This window comes from Triturus cristatus, chromosome 5_1, assembly GCF_964204655.1.
Source record: "Triturus cristatus chromosome 5_1, aTriCri1.1, whole genome shotgun sequence".
NCBI lineage: Eukaryota > Metazoa > Chordata > Amphibia > Caudata > Salamandridae > Triturus > Triturus cristatus.
Genome location: NC_140587.1, coordinates 247674368 through 247692639, shown reverse-complemented (window position 1 = coordinate 247692639; position 18272 = coordinate 247674368). Strand labels below are relative to the sequence as shown.

At 43.4% G+C, this 18272-nt stretch overlaps 1 protein-coding gene across 4 annotated transcripts in view; it reads right to left on the bottom strand.

Annotated features, from left to right (window-relative positions):
* The window catches only part of ZFAT (zinc finger and AT-hook domain containing), a 1096910-nt gene that overhangs the window by 390967 nt on the left and 687671 nt on the right, over window positions 1-18272 (bottom strand). For all 4 annotated transcript variants that reach the window (XM_085604879.1, XM_085604878.1, XM_085604880.1 and 1 more), the window contains 2 exons: window positions 11518-11691; window positions 9396-9484 (listed from right to left, as the gene is read on the bottom strand). In XM_085604879.1, the coding sequence (XP_085461005.1) occupies window positions 9396-9484; window positions 11518-11691 (263 nt within the window). The remainder of the gene's footprint in view (window positions 1-9395; window positions 9485-11517; window positions 11692-18272) is intronic.

The window sequence follows — 18272 nt, the reverse complement described above, 5'->3', positions numbered from 1 at the left end:
GCCGCATCTCTCGACGTCGACCCCCTCGAGGGTGGCGGAGAGTGTCTCGACGTCGACGGAAGCCTCGACGTCGACGGAGACAGTTCAGATGTCACCAGACTAGCAGCCTTCGAGCCCGAAGGGCCGCCTCTCGACGCCGACTTACTTTTGCGCGGCGGAGACTCTTGATGGTGGGATGAATCCCTTGACGCCGAAGTTCTCTGCCTCTTCGCCGGCATCCTCGACGTCGACGGCGAACCTCTTGGACTCCTGGTCTTCTTGGAGCCCGGGGAGCTGGTATGTCGCCGTTTCTGTACTTGCGTAGCTGAAGAAGGTGGTCTTGATGAGGAATGCTCGCCTTCACGACGGCTTCGTTCCTTCTCCAGTCTTGCATGCAGTTTAATGCGCTCTCTGTCCCTCAGAGTGCGCTTTGAGAACTTCTGGCAGTGGGGACACTGGTCAGGATCGTGTTTTGATGGTAAACACACAATACACACCGAGTGTGGATCCACCAGTGCCATTTTATTACCACAAGAAGGGCATTTCCTAAATAAAGGAGACATTCTGACTGGAAAAAAATTGGAAAATTCACTGGAACCAGCAGAATTAGCCCTTATAAGCCAGAAAACGTCGAAAAAAGCTAGAAAAAGCTGTAATTCAAAATTTCAGTCAAAAAACTGAAGAGCTCAAGCTCCAGGATCCTCACAGAAGGAGCCGGAAAAAAGAACTGGCCCAACTGTCACCTGTAGTGCATCATGGGAGCAGGGGGTCACGGGCAGGCCTTAAAGGCACGGTCCCCCTACTCTAATGCCTTAAAGGCAAGGTGTCAGTTTTTCTTGGATTCTTGATACTCTACTGCAGCCTACTGGCGAATGCCTACAATTACATGTTGCTTTATGGCAATAAAGCAGTGCTGTGTTATAATTTGCCTGATGCTTCCTTTTTTCCTTACGGGTTACGGGGGCACTACTATGCAAAAATATGTAATTTACAGCATTGCCATGTTTTGAACATTATTAGGCTGCATTTATATGTTTTCACATATGTATATATATATATATTTATATATATGTATTTTCTATATGCTCCGGGATCCCGCACATGGGCGGGGATTATTCATAGATTATGACTATTGATGAGTATCCCCTGGATGAGAACTGCCTCATATACATCTTCGTGAAAGCCGGATTTCCATGGCACACTCAGCTCGAGAAAGCCCTTTCCACCACAGAAATTAAAAAGAAGAGTACTTCACTTGCCTCATATCACATACGCCGCCTGGAAAAAATGCATAAACAAGCAAGTTCAAATAAATTCTTTCCGGCAAGACCAAGAATCAATTAAAGCATTTTCTTTTCTGGCCCTGCTCAATGCATCATACCTGGTATCTAAACCACAGCCTTACCTCTCAGCGGCGCTCAATCCCAAAACTCGAAGAGAGAATTTATACATGCGACTGCTGGCCCTGCCGATAGCGGAATTTAGCCTGGCTTGGGTGCACAAAAAACCAGGGGGGGCATGCCGTCTAAGCGTTTATAAACGTGAATCATGGCTGCATCGTCTATTGCTAATGCACAACCTTAAGTCAATGGGAGAAGAATCCTTTTTAGGGAATTATGCCTGACCCAAAAAGCAAGTACCTGCTTGAAGGCTTCGGCCATATGTTTTACTAAAAAATAACCCCACATTCTGGCTCAATGTGGGTGTTACATACAAATCATTAGGGATGCTCTCCAGACCCACCCTGGGCCCCGACCTGGCCTTCGGATAGTCCAAAAGGTGATCCTGGATTATTTTGAAGGGAAGCCAGAATGACCCGCAGTTAAGACCAGAACAAAGGTTCACTTTTGGCAACCCTTTCAAGTCAGAGTACGCGGTATAACGACAGGCTGCTGTCCCCGCTTTGTAGGAATGATCAGAGACTGGAACCCCCCCATAAATATTATTCATCAACTGACCCCTTTAAAGTTAACTAAATCGCAATGCACAGGCACTTTACCTGGATCATCATTCTACGGATGGAGCACCGAGGAAGCAGAGGAGATTGGGAGGACAGCTATATAAGGTCCTTAGAGGGGCAGCAGGCGATTGATCTCGGTCGTAGAGCGCAAGTCTAAATTAAACACGAAAATAAGCTCCAAGTGAAAGGAATGAATTTAGTAACTTGTATTCTACTAGAACTCGCGACTCTTTCGCCTGGGCTGATTCTGCACTACGGCCATTAGATTTTATGATGTACTAACGTTTTTATTTTTATTAACTTTATTACTGTATTGCAATGGTTTTAATTAACTTAAGCAAGAAATAAATAAATACTATTCTAACTAAGTGGCCCAGAACATAAGTGTTAGGAAGGACCGCGTCTTTCGCTTTTGATAACATCCCCAAGACATTGTTCCTATTTTCCTATTAAAGGGAAGTTCTGCCTGGCAGGCCTGGGACCTGCCTGTCCATTGTCAAACCCCCCCCCCCCCCCTGGAAACGTTCTCCCCACCATCACTCCACAGTTGGAAGGATGTTTCCCATCGAACCTTTGCTAAAGTTTGACAGATTCTTACTCCTCTATTAGGCCATGCTTAGGGATCCCAGTAATTTGCTCCCTGCACAATTGAACGGAAATGGCTTGCAATTGAATCCTCCGGGCTTTGCTCCCTTAAAATGTGATTGTATAAACCTGGGCGAAATCCCGTGTCATTGTTTCACCTGTCTTAACGTTTTCTACAAGCTGGGTCCTCTGGTTTTTTGGCAATATTTCCCTTTTTGTCACTTTTCCTACATATTTAACTCCAATCCATCATTTAATATTCTTGACATTGCTATCACAGGCACATGTATTCCAGTAGGCTTTGAAGCCTATGTATTCGACGTGGGATGCAGGGGATGAGCCCCAGAAATAAATGCAAGGCATGAAGCACAGTACAATAAAAGAGCATCTTCCTGATGCTCCAGGCTGTGCCCCCACCTGGTTAAACTCGCAAACACTGAGCGTTTACATTCTCTTTCACAACAGATGGCCAAAGGGCTGCAGGGAGAATATCATCCCCCACCCCACCCTCCCACCCAAAAATGCCCCGAGGCAAAGGCAGCCAGGTCATTCACACATGAGCCATACTCACAGCATCGACATGGGATTAGCAGACAGCAGCGCTCTGTCCTGAAACAAAACCAGAATATACTTAAACGTCACGCTCACCGAAATGAAATGTCTGCACAGAATTCTAATGAAGATGGACGGAGAGAGCGGCCCACGAGAGCATCACATTATTCTCTTCTGCGCATGTGCGGTTTAGCAGGGTGAGCTAGGGGTCAGGCTGATGTGCCTTAAAGGCAGTGGGAATGGTTCTGAATGTTTAAGAAAAATGGATTTTGACATTCTGCACTGGGGAATAATTAGCCTGGCCCAGAATTCAACCCTAACATTACACCGCCACCCTTTTATGAATGACAAGCCGGAATTGAAATCTGGGCTTTTTTAGCAATGGGAAAGGGTAGGCTGATTCACATCACGGTTATGGCTCAGCGTCCAGCACTTCATCTTAACCAACAAAGCAGTGGAGACCTCGTGTGACTTCTCACTCTCATAGATTATTTAACAGGCTTAGAGTTAAGTAGTAAACTAAATCGACATTCTGAAAGTTGGCGCACATCTCAGTTTGTTCTAAAGACTTCATCTCATCAGGGAACAAGTCTGATCTTGTAGTGAAAGTATGTGACAGCAGGCGATCAATACCCAAGGTCAAGGCCCAAGGTCGGGGCCCAAGCCAGGGATCAATGATGCACCCCAAGATGTCACTGTACCCTGCGGGTTCACACGGTACTGTCACGGACAAACGTGTGCGGTAAAATCCTAACTACAAATCAGAACAAGGAGGCAAACAGCTAGGCTTGGAATTTCTCCTCTCAATATCTGGTGATGAGGGCAGAGTGAGGATAAGACCAAGCGGGTGGATTCACTGCACGAGGTAGAAGGAGCAAGTTTATGCAAGGAAAGGCCCCCCTCGCGTGCTGACTAGGACCCCCCCTTTGGCACTCAGGAGCAGATGCATATATGAGGGGGTCAAAGGACAATCACTAAAAGGAAAACCCTTGAAGCAGAACTGCCTTTGAACATTTGCTGCAGGAACGGTTCATTGACATGGCGTGCATGGAAGCATGGGCTGTACTGCTGGGTGGACCAGCATGGTACAAACGCCCAACACAGAGTGGGGAGGACTGAGGTATGGACTGAGGCATGGACTGAGGCATGGACTGAAGCATGGACTAAAGCATGGCTTTACGTATATGGTTTGGAGGCTGATTTGTAGAAGGTTTCAAAGAAACAATATATAAATATATTTTAAATTTAGTGAAGAGTGCGGGCCCCCACAATGCACTGATTTAAAAAAAAAATTGTCAAGAGTGTGCAGGCCTTCTGACATCTGGAAGATATGGCAGCTTCTTGGAGGTGGTCAGGGGCAGGAGGGGAAGCATGTACCTTCAAAGGACAATGCATACATGTTTCTAAAGCCGGTTGGGTAAGAAAACCCCTCTGAAGGGGAAGGCTGGCTCCATGAAGGGTAATGTGTATTCTAGAAGGACAGGCCACTGATGGTAAGGGACACAATCTGCAGAGGGAATAGTTTATAATATATTTAGCACCCCATGGGCACCCTGGGACTCCATTATTCACCCAGGTGCAAAGCACCAATGTAAGCTAATGTGCATGCAGACTGAATGAGCCACAAGAACACTACGGCTATGCACTGTATTCATTGTGCATTATTGTGATCAGACCCCAACAGTCATTTTTAGCAAGTGTGCAATGATAACCTGCACTATACAGTTTGAGAAGCATCAAATAACTCTCTATTGCGTGAGTATGTGTATGTGGGTGGCCCAACCCTTTATGGACTCGTGAAGGCCCACACAAGTATGGCTGCAAGCCTCACTCAGGTTCCAGGGACCGTCTGCACAAATCCAGTTAATAAAGTACGGTCGCACAGACATGCTCACGGCATGCCAATCTATGTGGTTGGCAAAGCGCCCTTTGGCACGCCATCTCCCACAAGACACAGAGTGCATACTAGTATAAGTACTAGTACTACAAGTAGTATTTACCACTAGTTGACTTCAGCACCTTGCTATACTTTCCCAGACTTTGAGTGAAAATGATGGTCATAAGTTCGCCAATTTAGTGAACGCATATTTATTTCTATTTGTTATAGAGTTGGCAAGAAACTTGATTCTGTATTTTATGCCAGCAGTATTCACACCATTGTTTGAATATCCTATAATACTCTTTGAATTCTGGTCGAAGTTTTAGCAACATTCTCAGTAACGGGGGTACCCCTGCACACTCATGGTTGCTCTGCAGCTCCCTGGAGAACAAGCTGCTTATCTTATGTAACAAGTTATCTGGGAGAATTTAAATCTAGCCTCATATTCCTCGCCTTAGAATATCACCCAGGCGTCAGACTGGATCCAGAAAATCTTAAGAAGTAACCCTCCACGATGGTAGGTGGCGTCGGAGGGCTCTACGTCAGCGTAGTAGGCGTCATCCAAGCCGAATGGGACGCATGCAGTGCTTGTATAGATGTCACCCAAGCGCGCTGACATCAGTTTCTCTAGTGAATATTTACATGCCAGAAGCACAGAGCCACGACAGAAGACTGACTGATCAGTGTGCAGACTTTAAGGGCCTACAAGGACCATTTTTGGTGGAAAAGTCCAGTTTGCTGAAAGGGGAGGATGAAAGGGATAGTAAGGAGTCTGTGTCTAGATAGAGTCTCCACCAGATAAGGCATTACCGAAGGTAAGTAACTTGTTCATCTGATAGAGACGTCTAGTTGCAGATTCTTTAACTTAGAACAGATACCAAAGCAATACCTCCCTGGAAGCAGGCCGGTGAACTGGCTCAGACTAAAATGTCCTGGAGGAATGAATGGGCAAACTGCCCATCATGACGGACCTGACTGTCAAGGAAGGGGAGTTTGGTAAACGTGTGCAAGGATGCCCTTGTAGCACCGGATCTCCATTAGCTAAAGCAGTAGATGCAGCTTTGGCACTGATAGAATCGGCCTGCAAGGCCTCAGATGGTTGCCTCTTGGCTAAAGCATAGCAGATGTTTTACGCAGAGTACAGTCCACCTGGAAGTGGGCCATTTCTACTCTGCTTTCCCCCGTTTCGTTCCAGTGAACCCTACAAAGAGCTGATGTTCTTTAGTGAAATTAATAGAGAATAACAGTGCCCATTTATGGTCCAGACAGTGGAATCTCTCTTGCTCCTTGGAGTGATTAAGCAGAGCGAAGAAAGTTAGCAGTGTGATATTTTGGCAAATATAGAAAGGTGTCACCACCTTCGGCAGGCAAGAGGCACAGGTTCTGAGAACCAGTTTTTCTGGGAAGAAACTGGTTTATTGAGGGTGAACAGAAAGAGCCTGAAGTTTGCTGACACTCCTGACCAATGTGATGGCCACCACGAGGACTGTCTTGATTGTCAGAAGTCTTGGAGGGCAGCTATGCATGGGTTCAAAGAGGGCACAAATAAAATAGGTTAAAACGAAATTAATATCCCTTTGGGCCATTACAAAAGGTTTGGGTGGAAAAGTGCTGAAGACCGTGCAGAAAATGTGTCACAACAATAGGGCTGAGCAGGCAACTGCAAATAAAAAACAGCATAGATGGCCGAAAGATAACCCTGAACAGTGTCAAAAGTAAGGTCCTGCCAAGATACGGACAAAACAAACTACAGCACTTCAAACAGAAGGTGAGTCAACTTGTTTCTCAGTGCACCAGTGCCAAACTTGTCTCAACAGCAGGCATATACAGCTTTTATTGATGGACGACCGGGTACTAAGATGACCTAAACTATCGCCACTCACTCTCCAAGCATGGAGATGGAGAGTGCACAGGTTCCAGTGCAGAACCCTCCCTTGTTCCTGTGGTAGGGGATCCTCCCAAAGTGGCAGACTTGTCGTTGGACAGATGCACATGCTCATGAGTTCTGGATACCATACTATCCTTACCTGATCTGGGGCCACCAGGATAACTTGGGCCCGCTAAGTTATCTTTTTCAAAACTCGGGGGAGAAAAGGTATCGCCAGGAAGGCATTTAGGAGTCCTATAATCCAGTCTTATCTCAATGAATCTCCGAGTTAGAGCTGCTTTGGAACTCGAGTGCTGACTTTGCATGTTCTTGGCAGTGGCGAATAGATATAGCTAAGGTTCTCAACAGTCCTGAAAGAGATCTTGAGTCACCTCCGGATGCAGATGCCATTCGTAGTCAGCAAGGCATTGACGGCTGAGTTCATCTGCCCTGCTACTTAGAGATCCCATCAGGTGTTGCACAACCTGTAAAATGTCTTGACGTTGCAGCCACTTTCAGAGGCACATTACCTTCAGGCACATGGTCTACAATCCTACACCGCCATGCTTGTTGTAGTACCACATGGCTTGGTGATGTCTGTGAACACCTAGACCAGCTTCCGTTTGACGGAGAGCAGGAAAGATTTCAATGCCAAGTGGATCCTTCTCATCTCCAGAAGATTGAAGTGGAGCCGAGTCTCTGCCAGAGACCACTGATTTCCACCTCTCCCTAAAGGCCACCACAGTCCAGAAATGATTCATCGCTCACAAATGTCAGCTTTTGGAGGGGAAAGGAGAGGCATCTGCTGCTGGCCCAATCGCCATTCGTGAGCCACCACTGCATATCTTTCACTGTCTCCTTCAACAAGGAAGTCAAGGTATGTACAACCAGGCTCTCAGAGTTGGGGTGCTGGGTGAGGAAAGCTGAAACCCCAGGAGCAGGGTAGTGGTGAAACGCAATTGTTCTGTGCATGGGAGTGCCCGTGCAGGGTTTGATCCAGACCCGAGCAGGACATCAGAGATGACTTCATTGAAGGTCAGTAGGTTTTTTGTGTGGGATACATCCAGCAGGAGCACCTCTGTCAAGACATTGTCCTTGACTTCCACACTGGGTAGCTGGAAGTCAAGGACCTCAGCTGCCCTCCTCACCAACATAGCAAAGGATGCCCCCTCCTCCATAGCCACGAGGAGGAGAGACCAGGCCGGTGCCTGGTGAGGTGTACAGGCAACCGGCGTCCACCAGCTCCTCGTATCTGTTGTCATTAACCAGTCAGCCAGTCAGGATAGCTGTAAGGATTTTCAGATCCACCACAGCTGGAATCCCCTCAAGGCCTGTAAAAGAAAGGAGTCACTGTCTCCAACCCAGACAGTCGTTGGGGTCCAGTTGGAGTCGGTGTCAGAACAGATTCACAGGGCACGACTGGTGGCAAGGTCTAGTTGTAAGAGGCTTAAATCCCCTCTCCCTGATGTCCCCTCATGGGACTTCATACTCATTTTTTTGTGTATTTTTATTTTTATCTAGCATATGTTTTTCATGTTTTATACTGACTCACACATTTGAGTACTATAATTTGCTGTATCACTAAAACAGTCCGCGCATCCTCCTCTGGTAGCACCCCATTAATCGTACGCTTTACGCTGAAGGCGATGCAGCCAGTGCTACTGCTTCCCCAGAAAAGTTGGTTGCAGCAGCTGATGGAAAAGCGGTCTCCTTGTCTTGCCGCAATCGTTCACCATCATCCAGCAGTCTCTGCGGATTTCTCTGCAGGACGCAGGACGCGATGCGGATGCCATCTCTGTTCCTGAGGCCGTGACTGCCACCAAAGCGTGCGCTCCGGTCAGCAGTTGCCTTTCCTCTGCTGCCTGCTGTCTTAGGTCCCATGCTGGCCACCATAGAGGAAAGCAGCTGCGGAGGTCGACGATCAGTGCAGCTGGCTGCCTCAAGAAACTTACTGCAGGCAAGTAGCAGCTCTCCTTGTCTAAGGGCAAAATCACAGCAATGTGCACACAACGTTGAATTGTGCAAAAATAGAGTTGTGGCGGTTGTAGTGACTTTGGGCATAATTTTATCTGCACGGCGGGCATAGAGAAAATCGGCCAGCTGGTACGGGAGCTACGCACGGTCGTCTGAAGCGGTCGCCATCTTTCCCCTCTCAAGCCACGAGCAGACACTTCCATTGCAAACGCCGTCATTTGTTGAAGATCATCTATAAGTGGCTCAGCCATTGCTGGAGCTAATATCTCTGCAGACTGACTCGCACATATTCCGCCACACATATCCATCTGTTTAGTTCACAGACTTGTTACACCCCTTCCAGATTTGCAATCATAACTTCTTAGGTCCCTGGTGGTTCTTCCCCTGCAATGGTGAAACAACATCCTACGTATGGGGGGAGACTGTGAACAATCATAAGGCCAGGACAGTAAAGAGCTTCTCCAACGTGCTACCAGGTAATGCTTTGCTGTCTTTTTGATGTCTAAAGCAAAGATATTTTTACATTTTTCCAGCCACAGTGGGAACATTCTGAATCTAGCATTCGTGAGGCCGATCATTTGAGGTCAATAGAGACTCACCTTAAAAGGTGCATGTTGTTCCATATGACGTACGAGCTGGGGCTTATGTGCTGCGGTGAAGTCACACACTGCGCACTTGAACTGTTTACCTGCAATGAAATAGAACAATGTAACCGGTTTTCATGGCCATATTTCCCACTGAATCGGTATTTAAGCAGCAATGCAGCAAGGCGCCAATTATGTAAGCAGCAGTTAGGCAGGAAGTGCCATCTAGGGGCGTTGATTCACCAAAAGACCAGCGTTTGTGGAATGGGCTGCTTTCACAATCTGACCCCCATGACATCACATGCTTGGTTTGATCCACCCAACAGCCAACTACGATCTGACTAAGGGCAAGAGGAATGGCTAAGAGTGGAAGCTACACAGTTCCCTGTTTACCTTCTGTTCTGTTGGACTCTTTATGACGCCGAAACCATGGGTAGCGGTTTTGGTCGGACATTTGCTACAAATATAGGTAAAGTTCTACATAAGCAAATGTCCGACTTTTCAATCCAGGTATTTGTGAATAAAGTTTGTATTTATTTGTATTCCTTTTACATTTTTTAGGGTTAAGTATCCAGAACCCAAATACTGCCATGGTGCACATCAGCATATACGCCTTTACATTACAAGATGGACTTTGGAGCCATTGGGCGCTATCTCCATGACTTGGCTCTACTGCAAACAAAACAATGCAAACCCATTGGTGCCATATTTGCTGCTGGTGTAATACACATAGGAACAAATGACATTTGTACAAATGCAAAACACGGACCAAACTTATTTCCAACTATTTTTGGTGTTTGCAGTATATAAAGTAGATTTTCTCCACTTTTAAATGGGCAATACGGATCTGGGTTTGAAGCAAAATCCGTTTTTAGTAAGAACAGGAAATAATCAGTTCGCTTTATTTGTATTTATGAAGGGAACATTCAATGGTTAATGCAAAAATTTCTGACGCAATGTATGTGATTTATAAACATTACATTTGTATTGTGTAGTCTACAAGTCCAATTCTCGGGTTGACATAGTGCAAACACTTGCAGCAATTTGGACTACACCAAACCTTGCTTCCAGCATTCCATATGTAACAAGCAACAAAGTTGGTGAAAAAAATAACACTTTTATGCACCAGTGCAAAGCTTCCCTGACCTGGCCCTGAACACCAGATCCATGTCCACCCCTACGTTAAGTGCTGTAGGTCCCTATGAATGTTTATCCCACCAAGGATGCACCATCCAAAGCTGGGGCTGGCGCTAGTGCCGTGGACTGTACCTGGAATATGAAATGCCTACAAGTGGAGGTCAGGTGAACCTCAAAACTACAGAGTTTCACGGGTCTGTGTATGACAAATGAGTTCCTACTGCACTTTCTCCATCTATTAGGAAGTGTCCACGGTGCTTTCATATCTGAACTGTTTGAAATAGACTTTGCTGCTCTTGGAAACAAAGCTTGACTCTGCTTCTGCACCTTGTCAACTAAATGTAAATCAGATGCACTTGTAGATAATCCACCATCTGCTGTATTGGCGGCAGATTTTAACAAATGTAGGGTTTGGATCATAGAGGAAGTTGTTGAAGTGTCTGCACAGGTGCAAGGACATCTCAGATGCTTTAAAAAATCAGCATGACATTTTTAGCTGATAATGGCTAGATGCAGGCATTTAAAGACGTGCCAAAATAGTGTAAATATCCTCTAGTAGAGGCAGCTGAGAGAAGGTAAATATTTACATCATGAGCCAAGGCGACCTAAACACAATTGTGAAAGAATGAGTTCTCCTTTCCCATGAAAATGTTCGTTTTAAAAAGTTGTTAAAATGCCAGAAGCCCTATAATTTACATATCATTGAAAAGTTAACATTTTGCCTTTCCTTCCTGCATAATACGTTTTTTCCTGCTGCATCATTGAGTCAACCTGATGCATAATTTGGCACTTATGTCGCATAATTCCAGTGGCGCGCTTATATTTTGAAACCTACGATTTTCCGACTGCACACTCATAATTGGAGCTTCCATACACTAGTTATCCCAAATCCTATCTGGGATCGCCCCACATTTTAGGGTCGCGGGGAGAGAATTTGACATGAATGGCTTCTGTTGGGACATGCCTACATCGCCGGGCACAGCACAGAGCGGGGACTCACCATCCACCACGTGCAGCAGCTTGTGGCTCTTGAGGGAGCCCTTGGACTTGAACTTCTTGCCGCACATGTCGCACAGGTGCGTCTTCTCGCTGCAGTGCCGGTTCATGTGCGCTTTCAGGTTGCTCTTGCTGCGTGTTGCATAGTCACACATGGAACACTTGAAAGGCTTCAGGCCTACAAAAAGAAGTATATTTTATCAATCAGATGAAACGTGATGTCACACAGTTGAGAACAGAGTCCCAGTAATCTGAACAGTGGGGGATATACACGGCTGAAATCTTATTTGGGACCAAAATTACTTCCGATATGTGACTACTTGGATGGAACACATAATAAGTACATAGTAAGTGAGTAAGTAAGTAATTTATTGTGTTGATTATTTAAAATCTTACAACAGTACATATCAAAAGAGAGAGAAAGAATTAAAAGTTATATTCCTAATATAAAAACACGTAAAATTACATTACATGGACTAACTTAGTCAATTAAATATTTGCAATGATTGCCTCACCGAGTTTCTTTTTAACTAAAATTAAGAACTTTACAAAAGAAGCATTTAAAATAATATCATCTGGAACCATACATTTAATCACCGCCTGCCTGCATGACCGTATGCTGCGAGAATTAAAATGGGCCTTAAGCAGACTTTTTCTTTCTTGGAGTAGTTCAGGACAAATACATAGTAAATGAGAAATGTCTTCCTCTCCCCACTTACACAGTCTACATTTTGTTTTAGTTTCTTGAAATTCCCATGGGGGAAGATGACATAGCCCAGGCATAGATCCGAATCTCGCTTTAAGCAGAACCTGCTTATTTTTTTCCGTCCACGGGGTCGTCAAATATTTTTGGATCTCCTTCTTTTTATATCCATTTAGTACCATCCATGTATGGTTTCTCTTTGTAAGAAAGTCCTTATCCTTTATGACAGATAAGTGGGCTGCAGTTTTATTAATAATTTTCTTAAATGATAACTTAGTTATGTTCATTTCCCATATTGATGTAATTCCGAATGCTTTAATTGCCTCACTAAGATAGCGAGCAGCTGTCGAGTTAGTGTCCCTTATTAATTCTGACCATAAGAGCTGCGAAATCTCATTATGTTGATCAGTTTTTATTCGGTGCCAGACTTTTATGAAATGTCCTTGCCTTGCAAACTCTTGATTGGTAAGGCCAAACTCCAACCTTATTTGCGAAGGGGACGCATTCGCTGGGAGGTGGAAAAGCGCTCGATAGACTCTTGTTATGGCTTTATTCAGGTTGACGCTGTCATTACCCATCACAGCTTCGCTGCCATATGTAATCGAGGGTAAAAGTTTTGCACCAACTATATTTAGAAGGGGGCCATAGGTCAGAGTGGGTAAAGACTTCTGGATCGTTCTAAAAGCTGAAGTTAATGTGTTAGCTTTTCCTTGTGACTCTTTGTTATGTAGATGGTAGGTGCCCTTTCCTTCATATAATACGCCTAGGTATCTGTAGACCTCAACTTGTTCAAGTTCTATTTTTTCCATAAACCAACAGCTTTTATATTTACGCCTAGCGTTTTTGGCAACCACCATAATTTTGGTTTTGGTCTCATTTATGACCATCCCATTCTCATTCGAATATGTACAAGTCCTTCTAATTAGCCGCTATAAGCCCACTTTTGTGTGGCTCATCAAGATGACATCGTCCGCATACATCAAGTTTGTGAGCCTCTTTTCTGCCAGTTTCGGGGGATGCGCATTTTCTTTATCTAAGATTCGAGGTAGGTCAGCAAGAAACAGATTAAAAAGGAGGGGAGCTAGCACACAGCCTTTGCTTCAGACCTTCATTTGCTGGGATCTCCCTCGATAAAGTACGACCATCGCCCATCCTCACGCTTACCCATGTTTCTGAGTATAGAAGGCAGATTAACTTAAGGAGTGGAGTTGGAATTCCCATTTTTTCTAATTTTTTCCAGAGCAGTTTTCGGTTGACGCAGTCAAACGCCGATTTAAAGTCTATAAAACAAAGATACAAGGGTTTTTTTGACCGGAGAGACTTATCTATCAAAAGTGCAAGAATCATTATATTGGTAGTGGTACCTAGTCCTTGAATAAAGCCTGTTTGGTTTACAGGCATTACTTTTTCTTTCATCTGCCATTCTGTTAACTTCGCAAGTATTATTCTGGCAAAAAGCTTAGCGTCAGTATCTTGCAATGTTATCAGTCTGTAGTTTTCAGGCAGAGCCCAATCACCTTTTTTAAAAATGGGGCTTATTAGGGAGCCACGCCATGACTTAGGTACCGTTCCTGTCCGAGCAACTTCTAAGTATAATTTTTCTAAGAAGGGTGCCCATAATTCTGGTTTTTCTTTGAGGAGTGCAAACGGCAGCCCGTTTGGACCCGGCGCGCCGTTCTTCTGTTGTATTATAAGCTTAATTATCACTTCTTTATCTATGGCTATGAATGAGTCTATATCACTGCCTTGATAAAAAGTGGTATTTACATTGACTGTTTTATACCCCTGCTGCATTTCTATTGGGGATGTATACGGAGTCTCTTGATTCAGGTGCCTCCTCAAGTACTTGTCCCATTCCTGCTCAGACAGAGGTGATGAGACTACTTGCTTATGGGGTCTTGCTAGACCATTGATTATAATCCAGAAGTCCCTTGAGTTCTTTTGCTTACTGGCATGAAATATTTTTGCCCAAATTTCTTGTTCAGCTTTGCTTTTCTCACCCCATATTAGTTTTTTCAAATTCTGGTTTAATGACTTTATTTTTCCCATGTATTCTGCATTTCTCCCTGTTTTGTTAGCTCGTCTAATAATCCTGTTTCGTTCTTTCTTCAATGCTCTTATTGTTAGCGGCATATTCAAAGTAACTTCGTTTTCCTTTTTATTTTCCCTCCTGTAATTTGGCCTATTTGATCTTGGTTGACCTTCTGTTTTAGTTAGGATGCCGATCAATTTTTCCCATTGCTCTATCGCTGTATTTGATGTAGTGTCTTTCAAGGTTTTATCTAGGATCATTTCAAGTTGTTCTCTCATTTCATCTTTGTTTTCCATGTTCCAGATCAGTTTTTTATAATTAATAGTACCAATTTGCCCTTGAACGGTCCAGTAGGTATTTTTCGTCGTTACTCCAATATCCATTAATATTGACTGCTGGGCATGATCACTTTCGTTTACCTTTATTAGTCGATAAGAGATGATGTCTTGGAACAAACAAACTGATGTCATTGTGTAGTCGATCCTGGAATTTCCCTTATGACCAAAGTAGCTGTATTTAGGTGGAACATCTGGTTTTACTCTTCCGTTTAGCAGTCGAAGACCCAAAGCTTCCGTGTCCTTTAAGAAAGTCAGTCCTATTCGATTACTGTTGGAATTGGTCGCCGTCCCTATGTCCTGCTCAGGAATTAGCCATTGTAGGTTTTGGATAAGTGTGATCTCATCTCTTGTATGAGAAGACATTAAATTGAGGTTAAAGTCCCCGGTGACCAGAAAATCCGCTATTGGGTCATTCAACATTTTGTCAATTAGAACTGCATTCAGGGTTCCACATACTGCCTCTCTGCTCTTATTTGTGGGCAATATGTAGACAGAGATTAAATATATAGTTCTAACATTTTGAGTATTTGTTTTATAACTGAGTTTAACCATCAAGATATTCAGGTAATCTATCTCCACTTGCTCATGGTCAATATGCAACGCATTAGAGATGAATATTGCCTGCCCGGCGCTTGCTCGCCCGAACCTTTGCTCTTTCTTTGCATTCTTGTAGTATCCGGCGTAACCCTGTAACATGAATGGTTTAAGTTCCCATGTTTCCTGCAGTACTACTATTTCTGGGTGTCCAAGTATTGAATCTATACATGCATTGCGTAATGCCCCCCTAAGACCATTAATGTTCCATGAACATATTTCTATTATCTCTTTATTTTCACTGATAGGACCTGTTTGACTTGGAGAGCCATATCATTGTGTATGGTTACTATGGAGTGCCATATTAATGAATTTTTCTTTCATTTCTAGGTTTGTTTCACCCTTACTTCGCAGATTTGAACATACCTTTTTTTCTGGAGATCTAGCTAGTGCGTTTTTTAAGACTGACATAAGCTTGGACCTTAGTAATTTTTGTTTTGGTGAATTGTCCACATCTATGAAGGGAGTAGGGTAAACCTCTGGGAGTTGTTTCGTTAGCATTATACCCCATGATTTAAATGTTTGCTGCTCCTTCATTATCTGATCAGCTAAAGATAATGTTGTTAGTGTAATTAAAGTTGGAGTTTGACTGCTAAGTTCATCCTCAATAAATTGTACAGAGATAATGTCTTCACTAACAATGTTATTCAGTGAGGGTATGGATTTAAAAAGTCGGAGTAGGTTCCCTCGGTTGAGTATGTCTTGTTTACCTCTAGATTGGAATTCTGGTGTAAATATAAGTCTCCTTTACCTGAGTTGGCTACCGGGTGAGGTGAGGTCAGACACTCACACAAGTAAGGTGAGTTTGCCGCTCTCCACATATAGGATACACTTAATGGTACTGTCATCGTGTACATTGAGAGACTTTTAGAGTTTTGAGGAATTCTTGAACTGAGTGCAGCTTATACATCCAAATTTTACATGTTTGTACTTTTTCACTTTTTTCAACAGGAGTGAAATACACCCTACTTGTCCAGAGGTCTAATCGTATCAGGTTGTATTGTTGGACAACTTGTCATACTTCCCTTTTTTTATCACTAATTTTGCAGTAGCTATTATGATCTGGTCCTGAAGAAAGCCGGGAACATAATCCCTTCTGGCTGAAACTAGTCGACCCTTCTGTAATGCAACCTATTGGTTAAAAGTTGCCGCTAAACACTTTTTAACTGGATTGGCAGAGAGGTACCTATTAAAAAAAATGTTCTCCCTCCCAACTCCCTTTTTAATTCTCACTTGCACTGCAATCTTGTACACAGTTATTTTCCATCACATGAAATACATATGGCCAATTTTGGTCGATTTCTCTTTCTGACTTGCATTCTACTACCTTCTTTCTAATCTTGGCTGCTACGTCTGCCTCTAGGCTTAGAGGAGTAGTAACAAGACCTAAGGATGACCAAGTGATGACACTGGCCTCTCTTGGCAGTTGATGGAAATCCAATTGAACTGTCTCTGTTCCTGTTTTCTATATACTTACCTTTGCCTGTAGATCTCAGGATTAAGAAACTCACTGTTGGTTGCTGTTCATTAGTTCTTGTTTCCTCATTTCAGTTTTTCTTATGTGACCACCAGTTCATAGTTGGTTTTTCAAATGTAAATATAAGTTTCTCAGCTTTTTTTGGGTTGTGTTGTCTAGTTTGGTCCTTTTGCTCTATTTGATTCGTTCGCAAGCTGATTGTTTTACTCCCATCCATGCTTTTGATATGCAGATTGACCCACTCATGAGGTATTTCAGGGCTATTTTCTACCCTCCGTACTATGGGGGCCCTTTCTTTATTTGGGTCTTCCTCGTAGCACAGCTTGTGATGAGGAATCATTACATCCGTGGTGTCACTTGATTTGATTCCACTTCTTTTATCCGAATTGTTTGTGAAAGGTTCTTTTTCATCCCTCCTTTGGTTAACCTCCCCGTTTGATATTATTTGCGGATGTTTTTGTTTCCCATTCTGCTGTTGCATTTCCAATATTACTTTGTCCTCCCCTATTGACATATGGATGCTTTTTTTTCAATTTTTGTTGTTTCAAGTTTTGTTATATTTTGGCCTTTTGATGCTTTTTTTTCAAAAATAGGGAAGGAGTTGACATTTTCTTTCATGTTATTTTTGTTTTCTGTAGTAGGTAACGCTCCCTCATCAACTTTGTTGTTTATATTACTCAACTTTGTTTTCTCATTTTTCCGTGCTTTGCGGAGTTTTTTCTTTTGACGTTTTGACATCTTCGTAAAACCATCACTCTGATTTGAATCCGTTTTATCCACTTTAATTAAAGCCTCGCACATATACTCTTTGTGCATTAAATCGTTAGCATGCTGTGTCTGTAAGTTGATTTTATCACAGAGTTGGTTTACTAACTTATGTGGATCTTTGTCTATGAGGATGTCAGATCCAATCTCAGCTGTTATTTCTTGCGTTCCCTCTGTGCTTTTAGAGATTATTACCGGATTGACCATACTAGATCGAATCTCTCTTTTTGTGTCTTCTATTATGGTAGTTAGAACTGCTGGTAGGGCTGATAATTTATCCATGATTGGTACGTAGATAGAATCAGAAGTACTTGTTTCATTTTTCCTTTGTGCCCTGATTATAAGATCATTTAATTGAGCCAGTTTGTTATCAATTCCCGCTACATTCGTAGCCATCATTTTTAGGAGGACAATCTGTATGTCCATTTTATTCGATTGATAATGAAGAGCTTCTAACGTAAGAGTCGACGTTTGGTAGAAAATATCCCAGGGTTTCATTATCTCCTGTTGTTTTAGTCCTATTTGAGTTGCTTGGGGAGTTTGCGTTTTGTTTTGCTCTGATCTATTTAGATCTAAAATTTCCTCCCGGTCATTATCAGCGTTGATAGGGTTTTCAGGCGTTTTTATGACGAGTTTGTTGAATCCCTGCAGTCCCTCTGTTTTTGCCCCTTGCATAGTGGTTTCTTTTTTTGTTTCCTTAGGAGTGTTGATGTAATTGTCACTCGGATGATACTCCCCATGGTGTTTGGGGAGTGTTTCCGTTTCTTCAGCAGTTAGAACCAAGTTTTTCTTTATCTCAACTTTCACATCCAAGGGGATCCTTTGAATTGCGTGTTCAATCCTATCCTGG